Consider the following 26646-nt stretch of genomic DNA (forward strand, 5'->3'; position numbering starts at 1 on the left):
CAAGATTGCTGATGACTCTTAAGACAAAATTTCAACTTGGTTTGATCGAGTGATAAAGTGGGAAAGTGGTAAAGAGCTGGGCCAGTTGTCTACAGATCGCAGGTTCAAATCTCTTGTAGAACTAACTTTTATACAAGACAGTATATAAGGTTTACCATAGTGCGGGGGCAAAAGTGGCTAAAATTTGGAGGGGAAACTGCTCCCCCTAATCGCCGCCACTGGTTTCAACACATGGGTAGGAGCATATAAGGAATAGATCAAGGAAAACGGTGTGGTCCAGTCACTATGATACCTGCTCCGCCACACCAAGGGCCCCCGGTTCGATTCTCCCCTAAAATAATACTTTTTTTTAAATGATAGAATGCCAATTAATGTAAGTCTGTGAAATGTTTATTGCGTAATTCATGACAAATGTTTTTACTTTTTAATACAAATTGCAAATAGTTTTGAAACTGCTCAATTCAAAACTACTTTAATAAAATTGAAACCATAAAATCAGATAATGTAATAAAAAAACAATAAAAGTGATTTATTTAAAACTAGTGTTTGCATGCAATTGATGGAACTATATTAATTGCTTAGTGCATCATTGGTTTACTGATATAGATATGCTATTAAATCTTGCCTCTAAATCCATACACAGATGCAACGTTAATATTGGAATTGTTAGTAACCCAGTGTCAAGCTATTATTTCATAAAGTGATGTTTCTTTCAGTTTGAATTCCTTCAGTTTCTATTAAAATAATAAATGATTTATGTTGCTCTATACCTTGAAAAATTGAGTAGTTTTAGGTGTTGTATACATGCAGTGAGCAAAGATGATATAGACTTTGTATCACTGCACTCACCAGTCCCTAACTATATACAAACGTTCATTAAAAACTGAAAGAACCTCATCATCTCCCCCTCCTTGTACAACCATACCCCTTGCTTACAAAATTATTCAGCTCACCACTGCACGGAGGTTTTGTTTGTGGAACCACGTGATTGAACTAAGGGGGTGAAGTCATATCGTGGAGGCTACGAGTTGAGCCAGAGAAGAACTTGCCAGCATACCAATGGTCCTGGGTCCCTTCTCTTCAAAGGCAGAACTTTTCTTCAAAGTGCAGTGCAAACTAGTGTATACCTAGGATGAAATTAATAACACATTCCGGCATGACTATTCTTTTTAATTAAAAAGTAACGGTTTTGAGAGTAACTGCTTGACATTAAATCTCTTACAAAATGTGGAAAGGCATGTGAACGAGACATACAATTCTTGCTTTGCATATCACGCAAGATCAAGAAACAGTGGAACATTAATGTGGAAATTCTTAGCAACCACGTCAAAAATCCAACCTGTTATTGATTTCAATTTTTAAAATGAAAAATATAGTAGCTAAGAACATATTAGGTTATGTAAGCCAACCGAAGTAGCCCAGATCTTAACATTATAATTGTGTTGTAAAATCTGTAGCTATATTTAAGAAGAGCGAAAATTATGTTCTGAAGACTTCCTTTACACATTGTTTTTTTGGCCAATCAGTATCGTCTCGATTTACATTTGTAGTATCCATATGTTGTGTAAAAGTATAAATGTCTGACTCATCTGCATTCTAGGATTTCAGAACAATATCTCTTTAGATACAGATTAAATTAAACATATTTGTAGGTGACAATGCAAACTTGAAATCATCTTTAGTATAAAATATAGAGGCATGTAATTTATAGTCACAGTGAAAGTAGGTATGATCTAACAGCTCTATGTTTGATCCGCAAGTGTAAAAATACTTTAAGAAGGAAAAATGTAAGGTGCTTTTCGAAATTAGCAGGTGAAATCATGGATTAAAAATGCATGTCGTATGCACTTCCCACATCCCATGTATTCGAGAATCTGTGGGTACACAAAAAAAAAAAAGTTTCATGCATCCTTCAGGGTGTGAAGCCATAATACTACAATACCTACAGCTTCTACTTGAAGGGGACTATTTACTAATCATATTAAGTTTTTGAATTGTTTTACCACTGGTGATGCATATTTCTTCTTGCTTATTTTCTTTCAGAAGTAATTGAATTCCAGACTGCCACCCATGAAGATCCTTATGGAATACATTATTGGGAAGCAACTCGCAGAAAAGAGAATATCATAGTTTCAAAAAACTTGAGGTAGGAATGGTGTGTTCATTAGCACATCTAACCTTAAAAATTTTCATATTTGAAGTTTTGCTTGCAACGCCACCATCAACCGAGCATTTACTATCTGGCGATATAGTACACAGCAGCATTTATTTTGGAATTTTTTATGTACTTTGGTTCAATGTGGGAGCTGTAGGGGCTCCTAGAATAAAGGTTTTGTGAGTAAATTACCTTGCTTCTTATCCTTCTGATTGTGCTTGTATCAAGATGGAATGTCGACATTAAACTTCCTGGAAAAGGCCCAGTCATCCTATCCAAATAAAACAAACCTTCGACTCTATACGACATTTAGTTCTAATTCTACAATTAAAAAAAAAAAGAAACGTATTTAAAAAGCCTACACTTTAAAATTCATCTTGATTAACAAATTAAAACAGCTTTTGACAAATATACAATACTGGTATTGCATTGTAATTCGAGTACCTCATACCTTCATACGCATATAAATTAACAAGACAGAATTCAGGATGTGCTAATTGCTGTCATGTGGTACTGGTCCATATATGTACCAGCTGCTCTCGCCTGTTTACATAGGATGCTACACATTATGCATCTACCATTCGCTAAGGTTAAAAGGGAGAAAACCAATGCTAAACTTCAAATGCATACCTGTCAGACTCTGGGTTCCCTGATATGCTCAACAGAGCCCTGATTCTTCTCTTCACTCTCCTGTGGATGACCTTGCCTTCAAAAACCGTAGGCACTGCACTGGGTTTGAGTATTTGATCCTCGACATCTTCCTTGTAGCTCTCAGCACCAAAGTGCAGAGAGCAAACACTCAAGTAGCCAATGTCCACGGGAAGGGTGAAGCTCTTTTCAAAGTTCTGGATAGCAGCTTCCCACTGTCTTCTCAAATCCAGATCTGCAGGTACTTGGTAAATTGCAATTCTCTTCCCAAATACATCTCTGTCAGCAGATCTCACACAGCAGAATGGAACGCAACAAGATGTCATCCTTGTTTCTGAAATATAAAGGTGATGCTGTAAATAGAATGTACGCCAAGTAAACAATATAGAAGTTAAAACTAGCTAAAAGCCTCAATCAGAGATCGAACCTGGGTCCTTAGCAATCTGCACCAATGCTTTACCATTATGCTACCAAGCCAACCTCTGGCCAGGTTTGAATTTAATCCTTGGTTGAGACAAGAGTTTTTACATAAGTTTTCAGTAAGTTATTACAAAACTGACAAACTATTTTTATATATATTGTAGAGATATGGAGACCATTAAACCGAGAAAACCTCGTCATGTTAATATTCACACTTGTTTATTTCCTGGACTTGTCCGACCAGCGAGTGATCCCAAGAATGCGCTAACTTGTAACTTCCGTAAAACAAGGAACTGGAAAGGCAAACGCGTGGATCTAAACAGGATCTACCGCGTTTGAAAGGTTTAACAACCTTTCGACGCCTAGAATGATAAAAGCAAGCTCCGTCCCGGAGCTCGCTCTCTTTTGATTCTGACACTCATCGACGCTACATGGATAACTAGTCCGATTACAACACGTTACACTGCTAACTACGACGATGGAACACGGAGTTACCGCTGCCTAGCATGCTACAAGGCGCAAGGGATCGCTTGGCTTGGTGAACTGAGGGTCGCTGGATAGAACCTTGGAACTGTCACGATTCGGTCTGCGAGAAGCATCAGGACAAGACATCACACACATCTACCAGGTATGAACAAGCGTGAATAACCTTACACCAACTTTCCATATCTCTACCCTCCTACGGAGCAGGTTCAGCCATCAGATATTATTAAGCTCTACCTAAATGTTTAAATGAAACATCCCTGTACCTCTCTAACCCCAGGAAAACGGGGTTACAACATGGTGGAGGTGCTTCAGGCCCTTTTTTGCAATTAAGTACCCTCCTGTACGAATTGCTTTACATTAAATTATTCTCTCCCCCCCTCCCTCCCACTTTGGAAGCATTTTTAAAGTCAATTTTTAGTAATTCCAATTCATACTCCCACAGTACGCTTAAGATGCGTCAGACCCAGTGACAAGTTTGTGTATTACCCTATGGAAAACAACCCCTCTTTTTCTTTTATGCCGAGCCCCCCCCCCCCCCTTTTTCAACAAAAATCTAGTTCTTCTGCATAACATGTATTCAAGCATCATTCACACAGGAATGAGAACACTTGCTTATACTTATTTGACCAGCGATATATTCATGACATAAATAACTGTATACCCATACTTTCATTTGTTCTTTGGTCAGCACGACGAACCTTCGTTTATGAATACGTCACAGATAGCGTTGCACGAACACCTAGATTCCTCCCTCGACCAAATCATAGAGTTAGCAACTGCAATCACGGCAAATCCAATAAATTCACGACCTTTATCCCCAATTCCCTCCCCTCCACTAACACGGTTAAGGTCTGCTAATAGAAATTACCCTCAATTTGTCCTTGGACTACAAACACCCGACAGAAACCGACCCCAACCCTTAGCAAGTACCCCAGCTCCCGTTTCAACTTCCTCTAACACTGTTAATAGTTCTGGTAACGTAGCTGTACAAATTTCCACCACTAACATGACCACCTCCTCACAGTTAACCCTGATATTCCCCGAGAAGAAAGAGAAAAAATCCTAAAGCTCGCATACACGTATGCAGATATTTTTCTCTGGCCAGGGGATAAATTGACTAAAACTAATATTTTGGAGTATGATATCAAACTGACAGATGACACCCCAGTGTATGCCAAAACCTACCCTATTCCTTTTCATTACCGAGAACCCATGAAACAGGAAGTTCAGAAATTACTAGACCAAGGTGTTATAGAACGCTGTGAAGGGAGTCCCTATCGACACCCAGTCCTATTAGTTAAGAAACCCAATGGGACTTACCGTTTTATCTCTGACCTCCGCGACCTAAACAGGATAATAGCTCCGATTTCCTTACAATCCCCAGACATAAAAACCATCATGACAGAGATGGCTGGAAAGAAATATTACTCAATTCTAGATCTGTCCAGTGCATTCTTTCAGGTATCATTAACAGAGCGTTCTAGGGACATTACCGCCTTTTCTATTAACAATCTGGGTAGTTTTAGGTATGCTAGGTTATGCCAGGGATTGAAAACATCCCCCGGTGTAATGAATCGCGTAAGTGAACTTGCCCTTAGCGGAATAGACAGTTCAGAACTTTCTGTTTACACTGATGATATTATTATTTACAGTTCAAATCTCCCACACATGCTTAACATACTGGACAGAGTGTTTCAAAAGTTACGAACAGCATCCCTTAAATTATCACCCTCTAAGTGTAGGCTAGCTTTTACCGAAGTTAAAGTCCTTGGTAATTTGGTATCTCAAAAGGGAGTTAAGATTTCAGAACACATTCTTAAAGCTATTTTGGAATATCCCACCCCTACCACCAAACGCAAGCTTCGTAGTTTTCTAGGACTTGTCAATTTCATTCGACGATTTGTGCAAGGTTTTGCAGGACCAACAGAATGTTTATTTAAGCTTCTTAAAAAGAATGTTAAGTTTCAATGGACTGATGAACACCACAAAAGCTTCGAAACACTGAAAGAAATGATCACGTCCGCCCCTATCCTCCGCCCTTATGACCCTAAACGCCCCTCATATGTATACATTGACGCGAGCGGAATTGGCATCGGAGGATCGCTGTTACAGCCTGATGACGAAGGAAATTTACATCCATGTGCCTATTGTTCACGAGCCTTAACAGACACAGAGAAAAGAGCTGACACATTTTCACTCGAAATTGCAGGTGCATATTATGTTTTGAAAACTTTCAAATTTTTTCTTATGAATCAACATTTTGTGGTTCTCACAGACAACAAAGCCTTATCCTATCTTCGTTCAACTAAACACCATAGTTCTATTTTAGGAAGAAGAGCCCTTTATTTTCAGAATTTTGATTTCGAAATAAGGCATGTCAGCGCTAGTAAAAATGAACTTGCGGATGCACTCTCCCGTGCAAGTTTACCGCTTGACAAGACTAATCCTGACAAGAAAGATGATGATGATGATGATGACTTATTTTTTCATCAAGTATTTCATGCACAAGCAGCAGATTTTGATATTAGTTCAGAACAACGTAAAGACCCCTATTTCAGAGACATTATTGACGTATTAGAAAACAAAGATAAAGCTAGTGACCCTAAACTAGAAAAGCTTTCGTATTCTTATGTACTCAAAAATGGAGTCTTATATAGGACTAATAAAATCAAAACTGGTAATAGGGATAGACTTTGTATTCCTCATGCATTAAGAAATCAAGTTTTCGACCTTATTCATGCACACAAAATGAACGGAAGTCACCAAGGTGCACAAAAGACATATAATTTAATGCTTATGCGTTACTTTTTCCCCAATATGAAGAAATTTGTGTACGATAAGGTTCGACATTGCATCCCTTGTCAGATTTCAAAGAAACCACAAGGTTCTAAACCGCATACGCTGCAAACATTTCAACCAGCCCAAATTCCTTTCCAACGAATTCATATTGACGTATGTGGTCCTTTAGTATCTTCAAAAACGCACAAATACAAATATTTCCTATCAGTAGTCGATAGTTGTACAAGGTATGTAATTACAGCTCCTTTGGCTAATCACGATGCACAAAACATAGCAACAGCCCTAGTTGAGAAAGTCTTTTTAGTTCATGGCATCCCAGAGACGATCTATTTAGATCGTTCAACACCCAATTCAAGTTTACTCTTACGAGAGTTGGCTAATCTTACAGGCGTACAACTAAAATATGTAGATACTTGTGCCCATTTCACGAATGGATTAGTTGAAAGTTCATTTAGTTACTTGAAGAAAGTTATGAGAGTCTTTGTGTTAGAAAAGAAAGCTTCATGGTGTGACTATTTAGCTAGCGCAGCGTTCAGCCACAACGTTACAATCCATTCTGGATCCCTCCAGAGCCCGTATTTTACTTTATTTGGCTACAACCCAAGGATCTTAGCTGACGCTGTCCTTCCTTCGAACCCCGACAATGTTTCCCAGACGAACGCACAGAGACTTGAACTCCTGACCTCCATACGAAAGACCGCACATGACAACTTGAACAAGCGTTACGAACAGCAGAAAAAGTACGTAGACCGCACTTCTAGGAAAATGCAGTACTCACCAGGACAACATGTATGGATTCTAGATGCCACTCCGACTCCAGGCGTGTCAAAAGCCTTTGCGTCCTCTTATAAGTACAAAGGAACTATTCTTCGCAAAGTTAACGAGAATTCCTACGAAGTAACTTTCATCGACGGCAGGAGTAAACAAAAGACTGACACTATTACTATTTCTAGACTCAAAGCCCGCTACGACTAGTGCCATAAAAAACCCCACTAACATTCATTAACACGCCACTACGTTAACCTCTCTTTAGCCTCATCGCTCCGTACATTGCACATGCTAGCATCCCATGATCCAGCATTTTCTCACGCTCATCGACTCCCCTCCCCCCTCTTTCCACTTCCAGTGCTCGCACTGCATTTCTTCGTTAGAACGAACTCATTTTTATTTTTAATACAACATGGTTATTTTTATTTTTAACAAGACCAGGATTATAGAATGCTATCTCAATCGTCGGAACATTTATAATACATCTCTTGCCTAATAATTATCTTTTTTTTACAGATATTTTAATGTTATTTTATAATTTGCGTTTAAACGCATGGTAATAGTCAGAACATATCACTTAGCTGATTTGACTAATAAGTACTTAGTGTGTTTATGATTCTAACTAGCAAATATTTTTTTTTTCCCCATTTGCTGGTACATATACGCTCAAATGAAGAAAAAAAGTACACAGAAATAAAGAACGAATGAACTAAGATAGAACAAGATCAATGATTTAAAGAACAAATGAACTGCGTAGAACTTGCTTGAACTTTTGGCTTTTTGGCCATAGCAATTTTTTTTATTTACGCTCAGGTGTAACGCGAACTGCTTCTTTGAAAGCTGCAATGCACTAAATATGTTAATAAAGCATATCATAAATAAATATAGGCAAATGTTCCCACTCTCTCCTTTGATAGTGATAGCATACAACATGGTATAGCTCATATCCCATGAAATTAAAACCTACTCTATTTTTCAACGAACTATTACACAAATATATTACTTACTCTTTCTCACTTCTTTTTCAATTTTTTTTTATTAGCAGCGAATCGAAGGCGCTTAAACCTTTGTCCACAATACACGTAAAATTCTTGCAACTATTTTTATAAACGACATTTACACATATTACAGAAGGAAATGTCTCGTAATCACTTAGTTCGTTCTATTATCGCTGAATTCTCCTTTCTTTTCTCATTTCATTCCCGGCTAAGCCGACTATTATAACTCCCCCCCCCCCCCCGTTGCGCCCCGGCGAACTTTCCTTCCAACATGGAATTATTCCACCTATCCCCCCCCCCATTCCCCCCCGGCGAACTTTCCCGACAACATGGTAAGCCTGTTAATCAAAAACAGGTCCCCTTACAAACTCTACATCCTATAAGTAATAACGCCCCTTCGCCGTCATTCAAATTAGACATTACCTCCCCTCCCCCCCAAAATAATTCACCAGTTTTAACTGAAAGTCCCTTTTCAATCGATTTTATAACCCGTCATCACTTATTGTAAATCTGCTCCACTACCTTTTGCTTTTTCCTAATTTTTCCCTTTACGCTTGTTTCATTATCTCATCGCCACGGATGTTCCTGGACCCATGACGACCACCGGCTTGTACCATCGAGCGACAGACCTAGGCTCATCGCAGAGACCAACAACGATCTTGTGGAGTTCCAGCACCAACAAGGACCCGTTCCCGTCTGGACCCATGGCTGATTTTTCCATCTCCTACGCCGCGACCCAGACGTGGAGCGCTTTACCCAGGACGTCTCTTGACCCAAAGCGCCATCGCAAATTTGACTTCCAGACTCAACTTCGCTGACGTCACGGCGATCTTCATCGACAGGCCCCGCCCACTCCGTGCGTAATGCCCGTGTTTACTGACGACACATGATACTTATTGTTATCTTACATCGGCTACAAGTGTTCCGGTGCTCAGCTATTTCAAGTACCGTAAGGCACACGCAATTAATACAAACATATGTCATTTACAGTGCCAAAGTTAGTGCCCATGGGTGCTACCCATATTGGATTAGAGATACGTCTCTTTCTTTTGTGTTTTTTTTATTATCGTCAGCTGCACAGCACGTCCAGCCTATGGCGGCATGCAGTTTACAGAGTTGCCATAGGTAACATACCTCAAGGCTCCGCCCAGCATTGTGTATGTTCCACCGAGTGTACTTTGAACTCAGCAAACAGTAAATACAACCGCTTGCGGTTCCCGGCGTTTCTTCACACTGTGCTGACGTGTGTTTTTTTTTTATTATTATTGTGCTGTCATCACTCAATCAAAACTAGTTCAGTGTTACACTTAAGTAATTATTTTATCCATGCCTCAGAACGTAGTTGTTGTGCTCGTACTTTTTGAGTATATACGAGGCTATGACCTACTATTTAATTTTTTTTTATTATTCTACGTGTTTTTATATTTTTTTTTCTCAATGGTGTTTAGTGCCACGTTATTTTCGATGATATGACTATTCTGGTGATTACAATTTTTTTTTATGGTGATGCGATTCTTCTAGTGATTTACTGTATTGGTTTTTTTTTACGAGTTTGCTTTGTTAATAAATCATAATTTTTAAATATAACCTACTCCGGCCGAGGTAGTCGACCATCACAGAGTGGTTCGATTATTTCAACAAGGGGAATGTAGAGATATGGAGACCATTAAACCGAGAAAACCTCGTCATGTTAATATTCACACTTGTTTATTTCCTGGACTTGTCCGACCAGCGAGTGATCCCAAGAATGCGCTAACTTGTAACTTCCGTAAAACAAGGAACTGGAAAGGCAAACGCGTGGATCTAAACAGGATCTACCGCGTTTGAAAGGTTTAACAACCTTTCGACGCCTAGAATGATAAAAGCAAGCTCCGTCCCGGAGCTCGCTCTCTTTTGATTCTGACACTCATCGACGCTACATGGATAACTAGTCCGATTACAACACGTTACACTGCTAACTACGACGATGGAACACGGAGTTACCGCTGCCTAGCATGCTACAAGGCGCAAGGGATCGCTTGGCTTGGTGAACTGAGGGTCGCTGGATAGAACCTTGGAACTGTCACGATTCGGTCTGCGAGAAGCATCAGGACAAGACATCACACACATCTACCAGGTATGAACAAGCGTGAATAACCTTACACCAACTTTCCATATCTCTACCCTCCTACGGAGCAGGTTCAGCCATCAGATATTATTAAGCTCTACCTAAATGTTTAAATGAAACTTCCCTGTACCTCTCTAACCCCAGGAAAACGGGGTTACAACAATATATACATGCGACCTGGGTTGCGAAATATCAAACTTTTTCTTTTTGTGTGGTAAGTGTTTACTGTCTCCTCAATCCTTCATTTGTGTGTGGGTATACACACACACACACAAATGAAGGAGGAGACCGTAAACACTTACCACACGAAAATAAAAAGTTTGATATTTTGCAACCCAGGTCGCATTGTCATCGGAGAAGAAAGAGATCGTGGTTCTGCAGAGTAGAGGCACAGAATACTGACAGCAGCGTCACTACCTTCAGTGTTGCCAGAAACAGTACATAGAAAAGAAAGTTACTTTCACCAGTGTTTACTGCAGGGTGGGTGGGTGGTTTCGGGAAGAGGGGAAAGGGTTATTGGTTGGCTAGGTTGAGTCTGGGGGGTATGGTGGGGTGCATGCCTGATAAATATACTCTTTCCCATCACCTGCGAAAAGACGTGTCTGTGTTGGGGGGAGGGGTAAAAGATGGATAATGGCAACAATGAAACCGTTGTTGAAAGTGGTATTATGGCTGTTGGTATGGATGGCAACTGCGAAATCAAAGTTTTGGTGGAGGAATGGTGATTATTGATCCTTAGATTCAAGGGAATGGAGGTTTCGCCCAGGTAGAAGTTGCTGCAGATTTGGCAGATGATGGTGTAAATCCGGTTGGATGAGTGGCAGGTGACCTTGGAGTGAAGGGTGAACTCACCTGTGGCTGTGGGGGAGGTGATGGGTATGGGGCAGGTCTTGCACCTGGGTATGTTGCACCTGTGAGCTGGGGGGAGAAGTGTGGAAGGAGTGGGAGTGTTTTGGACCAAGATGTTCTTGAGGTTGGGGGGGGGGGGGGTGACAGAATAAGACACTAGGTTTATCCCGAAAGATGTATCTGGTGTCAGGATCACTGTGCAGGATGGGGAGGAGGGAGTGGAGGGTATGTCTGATTTTGGTGGTGTGGGGGTTGTATTGGGTGATCAGAGCTGGAGAATGGGTTTTGGGTTGTTTGGTGCAGTTGTGGGAGGTGGCTCTTGTGATTTGTACAATCAAAACCAAACCAATCCTCCAGCTCTCATCACCCAATACCACCCCCACACCACGAAAATCACATACCCTCCACTCCCTCCTCCCCATCCTGCACAGTGATCCTGACACCAGAGACATCTTTCGGGATAAATATAGTGTCATATTCTGTCAGCCCCCAACCTCAAGAACATCTTGGTCCAAAACACTCCCACTCCTTCCACACCACTCCCCCCAGCTCACAGGTGCAACAAACCCAGGTGCAAGACATGCCCCATACCCATCACCTCCCCCACCCACCTGATCCCCACAGCCACAAGGGGGGGTGTTCACCCTTCACCCCAAAGGCACCTGCCACTCATCCAACCTGATTTACACCATCATCTGCCAAATCTGCAGCAACTTCTACCTGGGCGAAACCTCCAACCCCCATGAACCAAAGGATCAATAATAACCATTCTCCACCCAAAACTCCGATTTCACAGTTGCCATCCACACCAACAGCCATAATACTACTTTCAACAACTGTTTCATTGTTGCCATTATCCATCGTTTAACCCCCCCCCCCAAAACACAGACACGTCTTTTCACAGGCGATGGGAAAGGGCCTATATATCAAGCATGCATGCCACCATACCCCCCCCCCCAGACTCAACCTAGCCAACCAATAACCCTTACCCCTCTTCCCGAAACCACCCACCCACCTTGCAGTAAACAATGGTGAAAGTAACTTTCCTTTCTATCTACTGTTTCTGGCAACACTGAAGGTAGTGATGCTGCTGTCAGTATTCTGTGCCTCTACTCTTCGGAACCACGATCTCTTTCTTCTCTGATGACAATGCAACCTGGGTTGCGAAATATCAAACTTTTTTTTTCGTGTGGTAAGTGTCTCCTTCATTTGTGTTTATCAGCCCTTCTGGCACCTTTTCTCATCCTATTCCTGTGTTTATATATATATATATATATATATATGTAATGTCAATTATAACAAATAATTACGAACAGTTACATTTACAAGCTGTCATTTAAAAATAAATGATCAAAAACTGTTAAATGTGGTGCTGACCCGATACCAAAAATAAACCACTAAAGGAGATATGCCATCTCTTGCATTAAATTCTGAGGCTTTCACCACTCCATGATGTCACTGGTAACGGTAGTGACATCTAGCAAAAATTTCAATGAACTAGCTGCATTGAATTGTTTCTCAATGCTCTTGCTAGATGGCTTGCCACAGAGGTTAGAGAAAGGAGAGGAAGGTATACAAATGTATTTTAAATTCAAGTGTTCTTTCTCCTATACAGCTATTAAATAACCTACTGTGACTATGATCTTCCCTTCATAAGAGAATAAACTTCTTTTGCAGGTGCAGATTACGATAAGTGTGCACTAAACAGCACCCACTCATTGCAGTTGCTTACGAGCCATAAAACAAAGCAGGCTCTACGTAACATGCATCGCCATCTTTGTCTAACTGCCCAAGCCCAACACGGTCATTTAAAATTCAAAGCTGTGCGCTGACCCAGTTCGAAGTGAGAACTGAATGCAGTTAGCACAGCTAGCAAAATTTTTGTAAAACATCCCCAGTTCATTAAGATTTGGCACACACAAAAGTGTGTGTGTCTACTTGTACTATGTAGAATTTCAGCGAAAAATAGAACTTTACCATTGCTCTGCCAACTGAGGTACCAAGCCAGGGCCAAAAAAAAATCATGCGAAGCCAGGCCTGTTCGTAGATATGCCAGAGACCCGGGTTCAAGTCATGGTCAAGCCTGCATTTTTTGCCACATTTCTACATCCCCCCAGTTGTCTTCTTGTCACCAAATTAAACCCCAGCTAACTCCAAGGCTCGACCAAACTTTCCCAAGCTAACATTTTCCACTGCTGTGGGGGTGTGTTCCGAGCCTTGGGGCTAGCTGTGGGATGTTCCTATGTCATAAAATTGTGATAGGTGGGGAAGTTTTGCATAAATATTCCTAGGTATCCGCCCACCCCCCCCCCCCCCCACACACACACACACTCCACTTCGAGCACATAGTGGTTAAGATCCCACTTTAAATTACCGTGCCAGTCCTGATCAGCCTATCTTTGCATAAAGTGGATTTTAAACTCAAAACTCATAAGACACTTTGTTGCACGGGGACGGAAAAGACACATTGTTAATTTCTGGAGACCTTCCTGCAAAAGCTTTCCAATACATGTTCTAAAAACGTTCCATTTAACTAGGGTCAGGAATTGTATGTTATGGTTGGCACCACTGTCGTGCCCTGCCTTCTAGTTTAGAAAACTGAAACACACGACAAATAATTCCTTGACATCTTTCCTAGATGTCACTAGCATCACAGAGCAGATGAAGGGAACAGAATACGTCATTAAGTTTCACCCCGTGGCTAATACTGCTTTACATTGGAAAGTATCAGTTTAAATTAAATCACTAATAATTTTTTGAAGTCCAGGAATCTCATGGGGTCCCCAACAATGTCACACAATACTATAGGGGAGTCTAAATATCTTGGAAATTATGATTGATTGATTGAATTAGGTTCTTACATCACTTTTCTGCCACTTTTGGCTAAGGCTAAGTGTGAGAATGTGGATAAGTGATGATATGATGAAACTGATGTACACTCACAAAGAACATACATGCTCAGGACAAGATCTGAACCTGGAACCACTGGTGTCATAGCATGCTGTGCTAACCACTCTGCCACAAATATGGCTACAAATTATGCATTTTGGTAACAGCACTGTGGAGAGAAATTGTATATTAAATAATTATATCATGTGAAATATTTTCAAGTAAAAACTGTGCATTAAAATTTATAAATATTTTGAACTACCATAAATTATCTCAATTTCAAAGTACCGGTATCGATGGGCATTGATAGAGTACTGGTATTGAGTCAAAGTGGTATTGGCTCAGCCTGAGAAATTATGACTATCGTAAACTAAAACTGGTAGATAGATTTCTATGGTACAGTTTCAATGGAGAACTTGTATATTAAAATTTATCTCAATTACTTTGTTGTTACAATTTTCAAGTACCAGTCTTGTTATCAGCTTAGTCCAATGTCTGAATATACAGATTCTCTTGCTAAGGTAAAATAAATTAACTACGGAAATGAGTGGACGATTCTTCACGATTCATCTGTAATTTAAATACTGATATCAGCAACAATTTTGCATCAGTCCATCCCTGATAAAAATGCATTAGTAACATGTGAGAAAGTTGTTAAAAGCTCACCACTGCCTCGACCAAAGTCTGACCACTCATCATCGAGCATGCCTGATTTGGCCTTCTGCCTTCTCTCACTTGGGTGCTCCTTGGCAGATGGGTCTCCAGGAAAGATACTAGGTACAGCATCACTCTTTAACACCTTCCTTTGGCAATCTTCCTTGAAGTCATCTGCCTTAAAATGCAAGCTGCAAATGGAGGAATAGTCTTTGGCAGTCCACTCTCCTGCTTTCTTCACACATTTTCTCGATAGAACCTTCAGCCACTTCTCTCGCATTGCCTTTTTGGAAGGGATCTGGTGGAATGAGACATTGCAAAATTCACGCCTCCCTTTATGAGAATTACATGATGGCACACAGCAATAAACCATTTTTCGCTGACACCTAAAAGAAAATGTTATTCAAAATTAATGAACATTATTAGCACAAAAATTTAAGAACTAATGCAAGATACAGTATAATTTTTTATGAATATTAATAACACACTTGCAATTGCATAGTAAGCAACAATACTTTATGGGATATGTACAGGGTAAGTCAAAATGATGTTCCTGATTTGAACATTTCTCATGTTTAATGGAATCCAGGTGCCCAAAAACTATGAAAACTTGCCCCTAGAAAACATTTGTGAACTTTTATCAGTTGTAAGGACTATGAGTTGGTATTCAAAAGCTGGATGTAGTATTGGATTTGAATCCACCTTAAGTGGCTCTTTACGTTGTTCTGTCATGAATTTCATCAAGTATTCATTTACACAGTGTTGAAACAAGTATAAAACTGGTTGGTCATTGGTATAGTGGAACCACAAGCAAAAAACCTGTGCAGACTCTTGACTCCTGTCCCACGTAGAGGGGAGGGGCAGAGTGGATCATGCTTTCTTATGGCCGAGCTGAAAGGAGGAAGGAATAGGAAGCAGAGACTTTTCGTCGAAGGTTCTTTTCCTTGTGGTCGATATGTAAATAAAAATGCCAACAAAATCTTGGGCAAACAGGATTTCCAGTGAAACTGGTGTGAAAATCCACCATGTCTTCACCAAGTGATTATTACAGGTGGCTTAATCCATAATCATTAACAATACCACTGATCAAAAGTTAAGCTTATGAACAGTTCACAATGCAGAGACGGCGCCAGGATTCATCATCCAGGGGTGTTGAGGGGAGTACGGAGAGAAATTTAGGGGGGTGCGATGCTGAAAATAAGGAAAACATGAAACATGTGTGCAATCTTTCAAAACTTGGGGAGCAAGATGCCAAAACAGGGGGGGGGGGGCAAAAAACTGGGGTCAACTCCACCCTAATTGCAGTGAAATATAATAACTTTAGATTTTTCAGGGAGGCTGTGTCCCTCTTGCTCTCCCCCCTCGACATCCATGATGGTATGTATTAAGTCTTATACTCCTAGAAAATGGTTATACAGTGTAGTGAAATACAAAATTATAATATCCTTGTCTTTAAAAACACAATTTCTGAACCTTTTCATTGTAACCCATGGAGGTACAAAACATATAGCACATTGTACCTTCCGTCTGCCACTTCAGGACAAAACGCAAAGTGCACAGCAACTTTGTCTTCGTTAATATCTCGTCAACTATCCCAACACTATTATGCAAGGGCATATAACTGAACCCATCCATAAATGTACCATACGGCATGTTGCGAGATAATTTTTCAAATTTAGAGCACTGAAAATATTAACACATTGGGGTCTCACATCGGGCATAGCCCGCAGTGCACTTAAAGTCAATGTGGACGAACGACGGGCATAGCCCATCCTGCGGTATGCAATCGCTTTGCCGATTGAACGACGGGCTATGCTCATGCACATGTTCATTCAAGCCCCTGTGTTGAAATTCTGACCGCTAGGTTACTCATGTGCTATTTTTATCTCGCACCTGCGACTGTTTGTTGTCGGGTTGATGTACTGTGCATTGTTTAGAATGGCGTCGTTAGATTCAGACTGCATAGCGAAAATTCTGCATGAGGATTTCGCCTCAGAGTTTGAAGTTAGCGACGATTTTGATGATGCAGATGAATTTGAAAATTCAGAAGGTAGGTTATATTCGTAATAATTATTGTCAACAATATAAACAGTGTTGCAAACTCTAGTATTTTATGAATGAAGTGAGAAGAGGTATTTTTTTGGGTCTATTCATCTTGCCTCTTGCTTGATTCTCCTACATGCACTGTAACACCATTAAGCCTTGTTTCCATGATTATGAAAAACTAAATATGCTGACCAAAGCAGTAATTTTATTAAAAACATAAACTAAACGCAACGTTTCAACCTTCTAGCAAGTCTTCTTCAGACTCTGTATCAAGTACAAAAGTAACAAGATACAAAAACAGGGCATTATATATACACAAACATTACTCCCTCCAGACTATTTAGAAAGTTGTAGGAACTTTCTAGCAGGCGGCTTTCACTTGCCAACTGTACTTTCACCTAAAAGGCTAAACACAATTACTTCCATATAGAATGTGGACCTTGTCTCACGCTCTTTTTCCTTTTTTTTTTTTTTTTTTTGCAATATTTAAACACACGAGAGAAACAGGACATGACATAGAGTGGGATGAGGTTAAGCAGAAAGGAAGGGAGAAGAGAATGCTAGTGAGAAAATGGAAGGAAGCCAAAGAAATAGAGAAGAAAGGTGAAGAAGACTCAATGAACTGGAATGGGGGACTGAAGTTAAACAAAGAATGGAAGAAGGTGTTAGAAAGAGTGGAAAAGACAAGAGAGAAAGAGGAGAGGAGAAGGAAGAAAAATGAATGAAAAAGAGCGTGAGACAAGGTCCAACCACATTCTATATGGAAGTAATTGTGTTTAGTACAGTTGGCAAGTGAAAGCCACCTGCTAGAAAGTTCCTACAACTTTCTAAATAGTCTGGAGGGAGTAATGTTTGTGTATATATAATGCCCTGTTTTTGTATTTTGTTACTTTTGTACTTGATACAGAGTCTGAAGAAGACCTTGCTAGAAGGTTGAAACGTTACGTTTAGTTTATGTTTTTAATAAAATAAATTACTGCCTTGGTCAGCATATTTAGTTTTTCATACTACATGCACTGATGTATTTTAAGTTTTTCCATTTATTATTTTGTATAGTGTATATCAAATGAACATTTATTTTATTTATTTGTTTAATTTTTACAGATGACGCGATACATCGTCTGGTCCTGTCCTGCAGCCACTTTTTCATACAAAAGATAATCACTTATAATTTGTAATTATTTTTTGTTATGTGCAGATAAGAAGTATTCTTATGCAAGATTCAAAAGATGTATTGATAGTTTATGTAGTTAATTATTGAAATTTCCAGATTACGAACTTAAAATATCTCTATATTAACATTTGTACTTTTTTTCTTTCTTCACAAAACATTGCTGAAAAAAAAAATTAAAAAATGTCTGAAAATGAAAACAAAATTTAACAAATTTTTGTTCATTGAAAAGAGGAAGTTTTGTAGATTTAAGAAATATGTGGTAAATAAAAACAAATTAAAAATATTTTTTCTATGATTTTTTGAAAAACAACCAAAAACCGCAGACCAGAGGTAAAAATGCTGTATTATGAGGCCAGACCCGAATGTGTTAATCATTGCCTGGAATTCCTTTGAAATGAATAAATCATGCTAAACACAGTTTTCTTGAATACTAAGTCGCAAAATAATGCAAATGTAACAGTTCACGAGTTTCTTTTTCTTTCTTTCCTTTAGTTTGTTTCCTACAAATTTCACCACACTTGGCACATTTTCTGTAAGAAACACAACAAAAATAATGAAAGTGCTCTAAGAAGTTTAATTTATGAGATTTTGATAATGTAATATTTCATGAATACAGTAGGGATGGCCAGATCCGGATCCTAGCGGATCCAAAATCCGGATCCTAAGGATCCGGATACTAAAATTTTTTGGATCCGGATCCAGAATTTTCGGATCCGGATCCGTTTTGCCATCCCACATACGCTTCTTTGGAATGTAAGAATGTGCTTATAACATATTGTTACCTGCTAATATACATATATATAGTGTGTGTGTGCGCGATTTGTAATTAATTAATAATACACTTACATGGGAGGTCTAAGTCTCCCCCTCCGATTTCCATGAAACTTGAGGGGCCCAAATGAAGAAATACGTGTTTTTTTGTTTTGGCAAAAAATTTGTTCTAGGGGGCAATCACCTCTCAAATGTCAAGATGAGGACAAATTGAAGTGGGGATCTGACCCCTGTGTTCCCCTCCGATTTCCATGAAACGTGGCAGGTGTATAGTAGGGATGGCCAGATCCGGATCCTAGCGGATCCGAAATCCAGATCCAGAACTTTTTTATTTTAATTTGTAGAACTGTAACTGTAGAACAATTGTATAATTTTTGTATAACATTTCTATCTTGTTATATCTGTTAAAGGTTTCATCCTGGAATGGAATGTCTCACATTTATGTGTGTTTTCATTCCCCCCCCCCCCCTCAAATGTCAAAATGAGGAAAAATTGAAGTGGGGATCTGACCCCGAAACCATGTAAATATGGCATAGGAAGAAACAGGGGACATACGGCCTCTCTATACACCTGTCAAATTTCATGAGAATCGGACGGGGACACAGGGGTCAGATGATCCTCACGTCAATTTGTCCTCATCGTGACATTTGAGGCGAGTTTTGCCCCTAAAACAGTTTTTTAGCCGAAACAAAAAAAAACACGTATTTCTTCCTTTGGGCCCCACTAAACACCTGCCAAGTTTCATGGAAATCGGAGGGGGACACATAAGTCAAATGCCCACTTAAATTTGTCCTCATATTGACATTTGAGGGGGTTTTGCCCCCTAAACCCGTTTTCTAGCTGAAACAAAAAAACACATATTTCTTCATTTTGGCCCGTTTATACACACACCTGCCAAGTATCATGGAAATCGGAGGGGGACACAGGGGTGAGATCCCCACTTCAATTTGTCCTCATCTTGACAATTGAGTGGGTTTCGCCCTGGAAAACCGTTTTTTAGCTGAAACAAAAAAAACACGTATTTCTTCCTTTGGGCCCCACTATACACCTGCCAAGTTTAGGTAGGTAGGTAGGTAGGTAGGTAGGTAGGTAGGTAGGTAGGTAGGTAGGTAGGTAGGTAGGTAGGTAGGTAGGTAGGTAGGTAGGTAGGTAGGTAGGTAGGTAGGTAGGTAGGTAGGTAGGTAGGTAGGTAGGTAGGTAGGTAGGTAGGTAGGTAGGTAGGTAGGTAGGTAGGTAGGTAGGTAGGTAGGTAGGTAGGTAGGTAGGTAGGTAGGTAGGTAGGTAGGTAGGTAGGTAGGTAGGTAGGTAGGTAGGTAGGTAGGTAGGTAGGTAGGTAGGTAGGTAGGTAGGTAGGTAGGTAGGTAGGTAGGTAGGTAGGTAGGTAGGTAGGTAGGTAGGTAGGTAGGTAGGTAGGTAGGTAGGTAGGTAGGTAGGTAGGTAGGTAGGTAGGTAGGTAGGTAGGTAGGTAGGTAGGTAGGTAGGTAGGTAGGTAGGTAGGTAGGTAGGTAGGTAGGTAGGTAGGTAGGTAGGTAGGTAGGTAGGTAGGTAGGTAGGTAGGTAGGTAGGTAGGTAGGTAGGTAGGTAGGTAGGTAGGTAGGTAGGTAGGTAGGTAGGTAGGTAGGTAGGTAGGTAGGTAGGTAGGTAGGTAGGTAGGTAGGTAGGTAGGTAGGTAGGTAGGTAGGTAGGTAGGTAGGTAGGTAGGTAGGTAGGTAGGTAGGTAGGTAGGTAGGTAGGTAGGTAGGTAGGTAGGTAGGTAGGTAGGTAGGTAGGTAGGTAGGTAGGTAGGTAGGTAGGTAGGTAGGTAGGTAGGTAGGTAGGTAGGTAGGTAGGTAGGTAGGTAGGTAGGTAGGTAGGTAGGTAGGTAGGTAGGTAGGTAGGTAGGTAGGTAGGTAGGTAGGTAGGTAGGTAGGTAGGTAGGTAGGTAGGTAGGTAGGTAGGTAGGTAGGTAGGTAGGTAGGTAGGTAGGTAGGTAGGTAGGTAGGTAGGTAGGTAGGTAGGTAGGTAGGTAGGTAGGTAGGTAGGTAGGTAGGTAGGTAGGTAGGTAGGTAGGTAGGTAGGTAGGTAGGTAGGTAGGTAGGTAGGTAGGTAGGTAGGTAGGTAGGTAGGTAGGTAGGTAGGTAGGTAGGTAGGTAGGTAGGTAGGTAGGTAGGTAGGTAGGTAGGTAGGTAGGTAGGTAGGTAGGTAGGTAGGTAGGTAGGTAGGTAGGTAGGTAGGTAGGTAGGTAGGTAGGTAGGTAGGTAGGTAGGTAGGTAGGTAGGTAGGTAGGTAGGTAGGTAGGTAGGTAGGTAGGTAGGTAGGTAGGTAGGTAGGTAGGTAGGTAGGTAGGTAGGTAGGTAGGTAGGTAGGTAGGTAGGTAGGTAGGTAGGTAGGTAGGTAGGTAGGTAGGTAGGTAGGTAGGTAGGTAGGTAGGTAGGTAGGTAGGTAGGTAGGTAGGTAGGTAGGTAGGTAGGTAGGTAGGTAGGTAGGTAGGTAGGTAGGTAGGTAGGTAGGTAGGTAGGTAGGTAGGTAGGTAGGTAGGTAGGTAGGTAGGTAGGTAGGTAGGTAGGTAGGTAGGTAGGTAGGTAGGTAGGTAGGTAGGTAGGTAGGTAGGTAGGTAGGTAGGTAGGTAGGTAGGTAGGTAGGTAGGTAGGTAGGTAGGTAGGTAGGTAGGTAGGTAGGTAGGTAGGTAGGTAGGTAGGTAGGTAGGTAGGTAGGTAGGTAGGTAGGTAGGTAGGTAGGTAGGTAGGTAGGTAGGTAGGTAGGTAGGTAGGTAGGTAGGTAGGTAGGTAGGTAGGTAGGTAGGTAGGTAGGTAGGTAGGTAGGTAGGTAGGTAGTAGGTAGGTAGGTAGGTAGGTAGTAGGTAGGTAGGTAGGTAGGTAGGTAGGTAGGTAGGTAGGTAGGTAGGTAGGTAGGTAGGTAGGTAGGTAGGCAGGCAGGCAGGTAGGTAGGTAGGCAGGCAGGTAGGCAGGCAGGCAGGCAGGTAGGTTGGTCGGTCCTACCTACCCACCCCTAGAAAGCTCACTTTGAGACCTATGGAACTTTAGTGAAATCTTGCCAATACTTAGTGCATTTAGCAAACTGGTCATCTAGGATATAAAGCCTGCCAACAAGACTAAAAGATAATAGCAAACTGGTCATCTAGGATATAAAGCCTGCCAACAAGACTAAAAGATAACTTAAAAATAATGCCTTTCCAGCTTCAGCAAGTTTGACTAACCTGTTTATTTTCTTTGGAGATTCAGCCAAAGGATCAGGAAAAATACAAGGTACAGCATTTTCCCGAAGGCGTGGAACTCTCAGTGGAGCCGAAAGAAGCCTCCCATTCTTTTCATCATAGCAGGATGTCTCCCTAAGGATATCAGTTGGTTGGAAATGAGCATCGCAGACCTACAAATAAAGATAGAGAGAGAGGTCTTAGCTTTCATTGAATTAAATACAGGATTCAAATTTGCATTCATGTCCATTTAGAGTGGGATTATTTTATGAATTTTGAATTTCTTTCAGGAACCCCAATCAACTAATGCCACTGTCAAGCAAATAAACTGTGTTAAATTTCAATTCAATCCAACAATGTGCTGCAAGACAAGTGAAGTTTTAAAATTTTTAGGCCTTCCTTCAAATGTAATAGCCCTATCAATGAAAGGAAAAAAAGCATCTAATATCAGAAAGAATTCCCTAAAAGCTAAATATTTGACAGTTGTCAGACCACTACAGTTGGCAAAGAACTGCAAAACTCCAAATTAAGCATATTGACTGACGAATCTACGGACATTGGAAGTGTGAAAACTCTGTATTGTTGTTGTTCGTTCTTTTGATACGAATACAAATAAGATAGTTAACAAATTTTGGGAACTTTGTAATATTTTTGAGTTGGACAACCATGAAAAGGTTGCAACAGGTGAAAATTTATTCAAGGGAATTATGAACTCCATAACAGAATATGGTATTTAAGATGAAAATATTGTTGGCTTTGCGTCTCATGGCTGCAATGTTATAATGGAATCAAAAAATTCTGTAGCGACTCGCTTCAAAGAAAAATGTCCGGGCATAACAGTGCTGAAATATTTCATTTGCTTCACTTATTCGCTAGCATATAAAGGCGATGTGAATACTTGGTGTGCAATGTGTGTAATTTTTCCGGGGCTAGTGCTCTAAGAGACAGGCTGTTACAAGAATTCCCGACATTTCTAGACATGCCAGTGCACAGAATACTGCATCTTATCAGACCCAATGGTTTGTATATGCTGCTGTTGCTAGACTTCTTGAACAGTGGGATGCTTTGAATCTTTCCATTAGCTCAAAATATTTGGAAGAATGTTTAATAGCAGAAGAAATTCATCGAAGGTTGATAGAGAAGTTTTTGAAGCTGTTCTTTCCATTTCTAAGGTGGGTTTTGTCCACTACAATGAAGTGGAAGGTTAACTATAATGAACCAGTATTTTCAGAGCAGTAAAGTTGTCATAACTGCAGTTCATGAAAAACTGCAGTTCATGAAAAACTGCAGACATCTTTCAGAGATCTGTTACTGTGTTACATGGAGAGATCATATGTGTTGAAAACTAATTTATCTGATATTTATCCTACAAACAGCAGAAAATTTTTTCAGGACTCGAATTTATATTTGGGAGTTGGAAGTAATGAAAGCAATGCAAAATTTTGAAATTGGCAAACAAAAAGTTGCAATCAAAAATTTTTACAAAACGTGTAGGTGTTTTTTAATAACAGCTTGTGTAGAATTGCAAAAAAATGTATGACTTTAACAACAAACTCCTTCCTCTACTCTCTTTTTTTGAGGAGAGAGAACTGAACCATCTCTTGTTCCTCTTTTAATGCAATTGCCACGGACAGTGCCAGCGGAAGATAGAACCATGTATCAAAATATCGACCTGAGTGGAGCAAGTTGCCAATAAGAAATAAGAAACTGAAATGAAGCAGATGAGTTTTGCAGTAAATTGCTGCATAACACTCCCACATTCAAATGCTGATTGTGAACAAGTTTTCAGTAAAATAAATCTGATAAAAGTAAAGAACAGGAACCGCCTTTCTACATTGACTATTAATAGATATATGCTTGCTACTCAGTGCAACTAAAGTGATTCTACATGTGTGAACTTTAAACCAACACAAGAAATGTGTGCATGTTACAGACGTCATTATAGCTATGATAGTTAACCACAACTGAGTTCGGAGCGAATTTACAATACCAGACCCCTCCCCGATTTTTGTAATATTTCGCATACTCACTAATTGAGGCCTCCTAATCACGAATTTGAAGTTAAAATTTGGGGGTCATGTGTAGAAATTGCAAAATTGTCCGTGATTGCAACCGACACTACAACCCCAAATTTTAACTATGCTTGCCTAATGTAATCTTACCGTGAATGGTTCGTGGGGCTACCCGTGCATGGTTTTACGACCCCAAATTTTAACTGTGTTTGCTTAACCTAACCTTACCGAGAATGGTCAGTGAGGCTATCCGTGAATGGTTTTGCGCTAATTGTGATAACGAACCGATAATTTTTTTTATTTTCGTAGCACTTTAACGGCAAACATTCTTCATCCTCCAATTTTACGATTAATGCATTGTTGCCAAACTCACCTGTAATCAAGTCAGTCCACATTCTAACACCATCCATGCTCTCCAAGTATGAAATCAACAGTGTGGCAATGCTGTAGACAGCGCAACTAATTGCGAACGTCAATTGTTCATATCAACAAATATGGTTCCCACACTTGTATGCGGAGAATCATTGCGAGAATACAAAAGCTTATTTTACAACTTATACACGTTAATGAACAATTTCTACACCTCACGTCAACATGTTAACCTCAGATAAATCATCACGACTAATTATTTCGTGAGTATAAGCAGTAGCATCGAAATTACAAAAGGGTCCGGTATTGTAAATTCTTGAACCCAGTTCTTCAGATGCAATATCCCAATACGATGAAGATGGCTGCATCAGCTTTAATTGCTAACATTTGGTAAGTTCATCTTTTTTCCTTTGTGTTGCTGTTTACAGTGGTGTATTTACTATTTTACTTTGAGTGTTAGCTCTGTGCAAATTTGTATTTTAATTTTGAGACAATTGTAATTGCTGTTGTGACTCATTCTAAGAGTAGTTAGCAAATCAGGTCCTTTAAGTCAAGCGATTTTCACTGCAAATACCCTATTTGAGGAGATTTTATAGTGAGCCAATTCATACAGCCTTAACCCATTAGTGCATAAAGTTTACTAATAATGTTTTTTGTATTTTTTTCATAATTTTGGAACTCATGGGGTGCAAATATGAAACAAATACCATAATTTCAGTTTTATTGTTGGTAACAATGGAACTACGAGGTGTGCAATATATTGCACGCTATGCATAGTTAACATGTGTATTGTTTATTCACATCACAATTAAGAACTTGGTTTCAACTCAAAACATTTTTTCACTGAAACCTATGACTTTACTTAATACTACAAATTGTTACAAGCTTTAACCATTTGCACACTTTAACATTTTTTGAATAATAACAATAATAATAATCATATATTATAACTGGTTATCAGTTTTCACGTGGTATTGTAGGAAACACTCAGGATGGAGTCCCACGTTACATTTGTTACATATTTATTTAGCTCTCCCTGAACACTTTTCATTTGCACATCTCCTGACCTTAGGTATTTTCACTGGATAGTGATTCATCCTGTCATACCGTTCATCGACTAATGGAGCTGCTGCTTGCTCTCCCTGGTGTGTAGCTGTTCCAAACATTTTTATCAAAGCAAGAGCTATGTACCTTCGAAAAGAGAGAAGGGATTCTGTACTGTTTCTTGAATTCACCTTTTTAGCCAAAATCCAAGCGTTGCAAACAGAAACATCCAAAAAATATGCAAATATGGGCCACCACCACTTTTTCTGCCTAATTCGTGTGCGGTAGGCAGCAACATTTTGGTCCATTTTGTCCACTCCTCACATTCCTTTATTCTGCGAGATATAAGAATCGGTTGCTTGACTGTAATTTTTGCTCTTTTTGCCTGAGACAAACGATTGGCTTGGCCAATTGAGAGTTCCTCAAAGTTTGTAGCTAGGGTAACGACGCTATTGTCGTTCCACCGTACAAGAAGTACATCATCACACGAACAATAAGCATGCTCTCCTCTATTCTTCTTTCGCATGTCCTTCTTTTCCACTAGAGTGCATTTCATTGTTCTTCCATCCTGTATTGTCCCTCTAGCGCATATGCCATATGCAGATAGCTCTTTCATAAGAGCTACAGACGTGAAATAATTGTCAAAAAAACTTTATGGCCTGCATTTGGAGAAATATCAGCTGATTTTATAAAAGATAACACAATATGTATAGGCCGCAAACTTCAGAAATCCCCAGAGGAAATAGTCCGGCGGAGTAAGATCGGGAGACCTGGGCAGCCATAGTGGCTTCGTAATGATGTGCTCAGGTAACACAGATTCAAACAAATGTTACATGGGTTGCATGACTTTTTGATCACTCGGTAGAATTTCGTGCACATTCAACCTGAAATAAGGAAAAATTTTATTGAGAAAAAAGAACAAATGAACGTATTGATAAATTAGTGTTTGAAGTAAAAATTGAGAACAGTATATGCCCTCTTTATGAATAAATTTCATTATTTTCTAACAAAAAACAATAACAAGCTACATACATTGTTGTATAAGGAGGCTCAACAATTACATAAACAAATCATGAGGGAAAAACTAGTGCAACATTTCAAGCAGAATGCAAGCCACAATCATGAAACAATGGCTTTCAAAGAGGTTGCTATGCATAGTGTACAATATTTTGTACACCTAACTTTTATTCTTTCCAGATATCTATGTAATCCGATTCTTTGTGCAAATATTGACTGTACACAAACATGCAATACACAGCCTCCT

General features: G+C 39.9%; 1 protein-coding gene across 1 annotated transcript in view; it reads right to left on the minus strand.

Annotated features, from left to right (window-relative positions):
* LOC145985549 (uncharacterized) overlaps nucleotides 1–26646 on the minus strand; it is a 105926-nt gene that overhangs the window by 39919 nt on the left and 39361 nt on the right. Inside the window, exons 2-4 of the mRNA XM_083119618.1 lie at nucleotides 21961–22130; nucleotides 14786–15159; nucleotides 2786–3137 (exon numbers count right to left, since the gene is read on the minus strand). Coding sequence (XP_082975744.1) covers nucleotides 2786–3137; nucleotides 14786–15159; nucleotides 21961–22130 — 896 coding nt within the window. The remainder of the gene's footprint in view (nucleotides 1–2785; nucleotides 3138–14785; nucleotides 15160–21960; nucleotides 22131–26646) is intronic.

The sequence above is a fragment of the Lepisma saccharinum genome, chromosome 3 (genome assembly GCF_977018435.1).
Source record: "Lepisma saccharinum chromosome 3, izLepSacc3.1, whole genome shotgun sequence".
NCBI classification, from domain to species: domain Eukaryota; kingdom Metazoa; phylum Arthropoda; class Insecta; order Zygentoma; family Lepismatidae; genus Lepisma; species Lepisma saccharinum.